This window comes from Lytechinus pictus, chromosome 1 (genome assembly GCF_037042905.1).
Source record: "Lytechinus pictus isolate F3 Inbred chromosome 1, Lp3.0, whole genome shotgun sequence".
Taxonomy (NCBI): domain Eukaryota; kingdom Metazoa; phylum Echinodermata; class Echinoidea; order Temnopleuroida; family Toxopneustidae; genus Lytechinus; species Lytechinus pictus.
Genome location: NC_087245.1, coordinates 31,404,127 through 31,412,500, shown reverse-complemented (window position 1 = coordinate 31,412,500; position 8,374 = coordinate 31,404,127). Strand labels below are relative to the sequence as shown.

The following is an 8,374-nucleotide window of genomic DNA, read 5'->3' as shown; positions in this document are numbered from 1 at the left end:
CATATATTACTCTCGGGTATTTCAATCAAAGTGGGGACAATGGCAGAGCTGTGATTTGAACTCACAACCTTGCGATTATGTGTCCAAAGCTCTAATCACTAGACCACACGTTTGACCTATTTTGTCAGTGAAATATTCAGAGACATCTCACGAATCATATATTGTATTTTTTCAAAAAATGCAAATTCCATCGTCATATTCAGTCACAACCATCATTGTCATCATACTTCACATAATTTCATGCTCACCGTGAGACAAGGCGTTCTCGCCAATTAAATTACTCACAAACAGGGGATTCATTGAGAGTAAGGGCCTCATCTCCCCCTCCCACCCCAAGAAGGGTGGCGACCCCACTGCACTCTCAGACATTTAACCAGTAGAGAAATTCGAACATGAACATTCCAAGTACTTGATTAACCGACAGTTGGTCGTTAATATTCTAACCAACTTTTTGGTTAGTTTAAAAAAGTCTGAGGGGATGTTCACAATCATTAAAGGTTGGTTAATAATCGAGATCATCGTCGCTGTCATTGTGGTTATCATCGTCGTTATCTACTTACCGCAATTTTCCTCATCGGAGCCGTTACTACACTGCGATACGCCATCACAGACATTGTAATCGTAGATACACTCCCCACTCCCACATAAGTGAAGATTCTCGTGGTCACAAGCTGGCAATCACAAAGACCAACACATATTATGTTTAATTAAAAAATGTGTAAATATATTATTGCATTTCAGTCTCTTACACTTACTGATCATTGATTTGATTTTGAGATTTATTTTATTTCATATCTTCCCCCTCTTTTCTACAAACTAATAAAAAATTATATATATATAGATGTTATTATCATTTTGCAGAGTGGATAAATTTAATGGAAAAATGCATCATTAACATCAAAGCAATGTCAGAATGAGAAAGAATAAACCTCGCAGACTAGAATTTAGATTGATACTTTCATAGCAATATTCGACACTTATTCAGATTTTACAGGTTTGAAATTTTTTTCGGGGGGGGGGTGTTTTAAGAAAGGGCCATTCGGATAATTTATCCGACAAAGAAGTTTTATCCGACAGTTACCATAGTAACAGTCTCTCAGCCAATCAGAACCAAGGAAAGTTGCCATACAGAGGTGACAACTTGTAAGATAATAAAAGGCTGATAAAACGCCACCCCGATCGCGTAGTGCGCGCCGGGCTTCAGAGACCTGTTAATAATTTCGATTGAACCTGCATTAAAGAAGATACTGCTACATTCATTTAGAAAGGAAGTCTATTTAGAGTATTTTGCTGGAAAATTTGGGCCCGACATTATTTTGTGCAAAAATAAAAGACTTCTGGGAAAGGCTTACCGCAATTTTGTTGTTCATCTGAATGGTCCCCACAGTCGTTGACACTGTCACAAAATAGTAACGTGGATATGTTATATCCTTCTGGACACCGAAAGGCTGCACAAAGAAAAATAAATTATCATGATAATGCAAATCATGGCAATTGCACTATTTGAAGAGCTCACTTGCAAAAGGGGTTAGGTCCATTTTTCATCAAATTCCTATTAAAAAATGAACTAAAATGGCAAAGAAAAATTACTTTTTTTTCAAAAGGGGTTAGGTCCATTTAAGTTTAGTTGCAAAAGGGGTTAGGTCAACACAGTTTTTTTTGGAAAAGAATATCATAAAAAATATGAAGACAGGTAGATTTCTCTTATACCCAATTTTATGTTCTCATGGTAGGGTATCATGAAAATTCAGTTTCGCTTAAGAATATTACAATATGGGAGAATTAAAAAAAATTATTTTCTTGGAGTGGACCTAACCCCTTTTGCAACAAAACTCTTCTAAAGAACTCATTTGTCAAAAGGGGTTAGGTCCATTTTTCATAAATTTTATTGTTTTTTGTCTCTAAACCTCTAAATTTTTAGTCACTCTGATGATACCAAAGAAAATTTGAAATTCAAATGAAAACGTGAATAAAAGTGGCAAAGAAAAATCACTTTTTTAATCAAAAGAGATTCGATTCATTTAAGTTTACTTGCAAAAGGGGTTAGGTCCACAATGATACTTTTTTTTTAATATATAGAAAAAAAATGAAGACAGGCAGATTTCTTTTATATCCAATTTCATGTTCATATGATAGGGTAGTACATCATGACAATTTAGTTTCTCATAAGAATATTGCAATAAGTGAGAAAAAAATAAAAGAAAATGAAAGAGAGCGAGCAAATCTTATACACAAATGATTTCATAGCTTTGGTGTATACATTAATTGAAAAACATTGAACATTCAACGAAATTCTCTTGAAACGTAGAAATACTATGAAATTATTTTTTAATCATACAGTTTATATTAATTTACTATTTTTCTTCAGGGGGTCCAGCTCCACCAAAGCCCTCATTAGTATGCAAATATACTACTACTACTACTACTACTAGTACTACTACTACTACTACTATTACTACTACTAATTCTACTACTACTACTACTATTGTAACTTCTACTACTACTATTTTGAGGGGTCAGACTGGCGTATGGGACATTTTTTTGACATTTTCAATACACAATCGAATTTCCTGATAGATTTTCACATGATATTCATTAAATGATGTCATGTTTGGTAAACTGCTGCCAAATCGTCCACACGCCACATGGTCTACCTTCATTTAGTCTAATGCCATTCCGTCCATCAACATTTCGTCTAACAACCATTTGGTCCAATCATCACTTCGTCTAATCACCAGTTCGTCTATAACCATTTCGTCTAAGAACCAAATGGTCTTATACCAATTTTCTTTTCATTCATTTTGCACCGATTAACACTTAAGTTCAATTATACCAAATGGTATATGGACTAAATTGCTATTGGATCAACTGGTTAATAGACGGAATGGCATTAGACTAAATGAAAGTAGACCTTGTGGTGAGTGGACGAACTGATGGTAGAGCAAATGATAGTAGACGAGATGGCAATTGGACGAATTGGCATTAGACGTCATTGACCTCATGTTTCACCCCTCTCCTTTCATTTTATTTCCCTTTACTCTTTTGTTTTCTTAATCGTGAATGTTTTTCTGTTTTTCGGGGGGGGGGGAATCAATATTCCCCAAGGCCCCCATCTATACCCCAGTGATGATAAATTTAAACGATTTCGTTGTAAAAGCAAACGAACTTACTACAGTTGGCATTATCGTTGTCACAAGACGGAAACTCGTCACACATTTGGTCACGTTTGATACATTGTCCATCTGGACATTTGATATCTCGGGCATTCAAACAATCTAAACAAATAAAAGAAAAAAAAACAGGTCAAAGTAAAGTCCTCACAATAAGACGAAGCATAGAATGATTTTTATATTATACAGTATTTCCAGATATACTGACTTAATTAACATTTACCATGGTTTATCTTACATAGGCGGATCCAGGAGGGGGGCCCGGCTCCCCCCTATTGGCGGAGCAAATAAAGAAAAAAGGGAAAGAAGGAAAAAAAAGGGGAAAAGGGAGGGAAAAAGGGGAGAAAAAGAAAGAGGGAGACAAGTGAATATAAATAACATGAGGGGAAGACTTGGAAAATAAAAAGAATCTTTCATGTATATAAAATTTTCTTCAATATGGAGTCTAGATATCAAGTTTGGAAGTCAATATACAAAACATATTCACCTCGGAAATCGAACTTTCAATATTTTGTGTGATTTACAAATTGATTTTTAAAAAGTGCTCTGTAAAATGTTAGTTTTATGGTCTGAATATTAACATTTTCTGCTCGCGCTCGCAAATTTTGATTTATCAGGTACCTATAGGCTATTATTTTCGTGTATTCAACAAAGTTTTCAAAATATCCCTTTTCAGGTAAGATTGTCAGAACGTATCAGCAAAGCTGCACGCTCGTATTTTGATTGGCGAGTTATGTATGTCTCAATATTGATTATACAACAAAATACTTAAAATCCCCTTTTCATGAAAATTTATCAAAAAATTTGGCTCGCGATTTGCGCTCGCATTAATAGTTAAAATATTATTAACTAATGCATCCAATTTTTTATTACAAAAGTGCTTGAAATGTCCGGTTTTCAGGCCATAATATCATCAGATTTTGCGCCCTCATTGGGCATTGATGAATAAAATATTAATTTAATAATCATATTGTCCCTTTTGTTTCCTCTCGCGCTTAGCAAGAGGAATATGAAGATATAGGCTATCATTTCATATGCATGTCCTAAGGATGTCCCGGTCCTATGTTAAAACTCAAAGTAATAATAATTAAAAATATCAGCTCTTTATTAATTGCGATCCATATCCACCTCACAATTTTCCTACAAAGTGCTTGAAATATAGAGCTGAAATTGCCTTTTTTCAGATCGGAATATCAAATAGTTTAAGCTCGCACTTCGCGCTCGCTTTGATTTTCATGATAAAAGATGCATTTAGAATGCCTAGATTCTAGGTCTAAATATAAAAAACGCGCGCGCATGTTTATTCAGATACTCAACTTGTTCTCTATTTAAATAATTATCCAGTTTCAGATCACAATATCAAAAATTTTCTGCTCGCACTTTGTACTCGCATTATTATTGTAGGAAGATCCCCTATTTATCTAAATCTTTTCATGATTTACAAAACATTAATAGAGTGTCCCGTTTTTAGGTCTAAATCTCGATTTTGTTCCGCTCGCGCTTCGCGCTCGCATCAATTGTTTAGTTATCCTGTTCACGATTACAAAAATTGATTGAAATTTTACATTCTTTATGTAGAAATGTCAAAAAAAAATTCAGCTCGCGCTTCGCGCTCGCATGATTGGACTGTTGAAATATGTAACGTCTTCATGGCTAATTGCAAGCAATACTTAACAGGTACATTTTCGACCACATCAAAATGTATATAAAATTTTTCTGCTAGCGCTCTGCGCTCGCATTATTAATGTAAGGATGATCCCCACTTACTCATCTTTGTCATGATCTACAAAAGTTGAATAGAGTGTCTCGATCTCGTTCAGTAGGTCAAAATCTCGAAATTTTTCGCTCGCGCTCGCATCAATTGTTTAGTCATATACCTATTTTGTTCAAGTTACAAAAAGAGCTTAGAATTTCCATTCCTTAGGTAAAATTGTCAAAAAATTTCAGCTCGCGCTCCGCGCTCGCATTATTTGATTTTTAAAATATGTAACGTCTTCATGGCTAACTGCAAGCTCTTTTTAACAGATACCTTTTCCATCAGTTCATTTCTGCTCGCGCTTCACGTTCGTAGTAATTATTCATTTGCATACACATCTTTTTCAGGATAACAAACATTGCCCAGAATGATCGAAATTTTAGGAAAAAATACATAAGATCCCCCAAAAAATAGCTCGCGCTTCGCACTCGCATTATATAAACAAGGATTATGATATCATATATTTATGTTTATTTATAAGAATAAAGCTAAGAAGTGACTATTAGGACTACCCCTTCAAAGAAACCAGAAATCATCTTCGAGCGGCCGGCGACCGGGGAATATGGCTGGAAAAAAATCCGGGCCCCACTACTGGCGAAGGCTGGATCCGCCCCTGTCTTATATTTACTATTTTACTGAATAATAATGATGGCTACTTATATAGCGCACAAGTCCACCTTTCGGTGCTCATGGCGCTTCAAGAGAAATAAACATACACACAAACAATATAGAAAAGGAAAACGAACAGAATTTTGAATTCTCCTGAATAAAAACACTATTCAAATTAAACTGAATCACGATTAAGATAAGTTTATTCTCTTTTGTGGGCAGATGCATTTATGGCAACTAATGCTTTCGAATCAGACGGAGAGTTGCTGGATAATAATAAAGTGAAACTGCTTTAAATGTGAAAAACAAAACAACATCATTGTTTTGCTCAATCACGATCATTTAAATGTAAACACTGACCACATCCAATTTCGTCGGTTCCGCTTGGGCAGTCGGACTCTCCACTACACACTTCTTCTTCAGTGAAACACATCAAAGCATACCGACATTGTTGAGATGTACCTGGGCAGTTTATCTGGGCGTCTGTACGGAGAGAGAGAGAGAGAAAGGGAGGCGGGTGCAGAATGCAGATCAAAAGCGAATATTTTTTAAAGGAAATTAAGGAACTTAACAGTCGTGAGACACTTTCTGGCAGTTCACATAAGACTTAACACAGATTTGCTTTTGTACTTATTTAGGTCAAATTATTAAACCATGGACCCTATTTTTTCATTATTGAGCTCGGAATTTCGCCAATCGAAACTAAGGCGGGACTTTATATATTCAGGCAATCAAAATCTTAGAACATTCGTTAGATGTTGAATGATGATGTTCTCGCGTTTGCACAAAATGATGCGTAAAGTTACAAAGACTTGTAAATTTTCGAATAAAATTTATAAAAGTACAAACATTATCTACTTCATTTAGATTAATGTCATTTTCTTCACAAATTGCAAAGAAGTAGAGGAAGGTTTGATTAATAGATCAAAACATCGAAATAGGGGTCTTTGTACTCATTTTCAAACTATGCAGCACATTCGTTTTAGTATTATCATTATGCTAGAAATCATAGAGGACGAAGGTTCAAGATCTACACATGCTCAGTCCATGCACTTTCTTTACGAATAAGCATGCGCAGATCGAATAAAAAACTTCCATCCTCGCCTGTTTGTCTTCCGTCCTGGTTTTGTTTTCTTCTCCGGAAGTACCCTTACCTTGATCGGTGACGGCAGATACCTCGGCTTCAAATGCAGCATTCATGTAATCATAAGGAGAAAACATCATCAACCACATAGTGCTATCGGCAGACACCACGTCGGGCGGGAGATCGTAGCCTTGGAAGTATCCTATGAACCCTTCTGAGGACCTAGGAACTTCACCGTTACCTAACCAAATACGATTCAGTCCATCTGTCCAGGCACGTGAGAGGGAGGATGAAAATATAAGTTTTTTTAAATTGCCAATGTCGTAAAAAGTAACTCAGTTCACTGAAACAGCGTTGAAGTCCAGGGGCCGCGGAACGGTTTTCAAGGGGGGAGGGGGGCTGAGCCGGGGGGCTGAACATGCAAAAAATCACAAACAGATGTTCATACGTTTTTGTACACGGTTTTGGAAAAAGGTGGGGGGCTGGAGCGGCAGCCCCCCCCCCCCCCGGTTGTATTTCAGACGAAAAATCACTGTTTGTTTATGCAATGAACATCGAATGATTTAAAAAAAATCGTCCCTATTAATATATATAGATGATTATGTTTCCCCGGATATTCTTCATTTAAAAAGCTAAATGCTTGAATTATTTCTATTAGTTTCGACTCCTATTTCGATAAATCGATAAAGCTTTTTCCAGATTGATCACTAAAAATTCTCATTCTGTCTAAAAATTTCGTTGCGTTGTTTTTTATCTTTTTATTTTTAAAAATAATGTCATTATATGGTCCTCTTTTTGTTATTGGGGTGTATGTTGTTATTGAAGTGGTATCTATAACCCATCTATACATTTATCAATTCATAAAAATTAACGGTGAAGGAATGTAAATATATTGAAATACAGTACAATGAATAAAGACATGAAAGATTGTTGATTTCTTATCATTCTTTAACTCATTTTTGTGTGACTTACATGGATCGAATCTGAACTCGCTGAAAGAGATCTTGACCCTGTATCCTTCTGGAGCGTTGAACACCATGGTCGTGCCTGGAGGGAGGTCGTCCTCGGAGGGGAAACATGGTGATGTCACATTTAGTACCTCGCCGACCACCAGGTCAAATTCCTCTGTAAATTGATAATTGAATGATAATGTATCATGATCAAGCGGGAATGGTAGAGAGGAAGAGAGAGAGGGACAGGTCATTAAAATCAACAGTTTCGTCTTGAATTGCTGATTTGCTTGAAACGCCAGTAATTATACATAACCAACATGACCAAGGCAACTAGGGTAAGCCCTGGTCACAAGCCGCCGTACGGTTTTTTGGCCGTACGTTTTTTGGGGGAGGCTACGGTCGCTGCGTTTTTCTGAAAACGTAGGGAAAAGTGGCGAACGCAGGGAGCAAGTGCATCGACGCACGTCACTCGTACGACTACGCAAGGTGTAAGTACGTAGTGCGTGCGCTGCCCGCGTGTCACGCCTTGCAGTGAGCGATTGCGTGCAATGTACGTCGCGCACGTGTGGAGTGAGTTGTACCTGCTTACAACGTACGATCTCCGTGCGTTCGACACATTTTGGAATGGAGGCCGTACTTACACGTGCTGCTCACGTACGCCGTCCTTACTTACGCGCAGGTTGCAACTGCATGCACTTGCGATGAACGTAAGCCCCTCCCCCCTATGTGGTGGGGTATATTTATAGAGATTGATCTTCTGACGTCCTTCAAAATGCCGCCTCTTCTACCACAGAGACTCCAG

The 8,374-nt window shown here is 37.0% G+C and overlaps 1 protein-coding gene across 1 annotated transcript in view; it reads right to left on the bottom strand.

The window, feature by feature from the left end:
• The window catches only part of LOC129265730 (suppressor of tumorigenicity 14 protein homolog), a 48,052-nt gene that overhangs the window by 22,296 nt on the left and 17,382 nt on the right, over positions 1-8,374 (bottom strand). Inside the window, exons 6-11 of the mRNA XM_064100393.1 lie at positions 7,592-7,744; positions 6,690-6,884; positions 5,896-6,018; positions 3,171-3,275; positions 1,353-1,448; positions 561-671 (exon numbers count right to left, since the gene is read on the bottom strand). Of these exons, the coding sequence (XP_063956463.1) occupies positions 561-671; positions 1,353-1,448; positions 3,171-3,275; positions 5,896-6,018; positions 6,690-6,884; positions 7,592-7,744 (783 nt within the window). The remainder of the gene's footprint in view (positions 1-560; positions 672-1,352; positions 1,449-3,170; positions 3,276-5,895; positions 6,019-6,689; positions 6,885-7,591; positions 7,745-8,374) is intronic.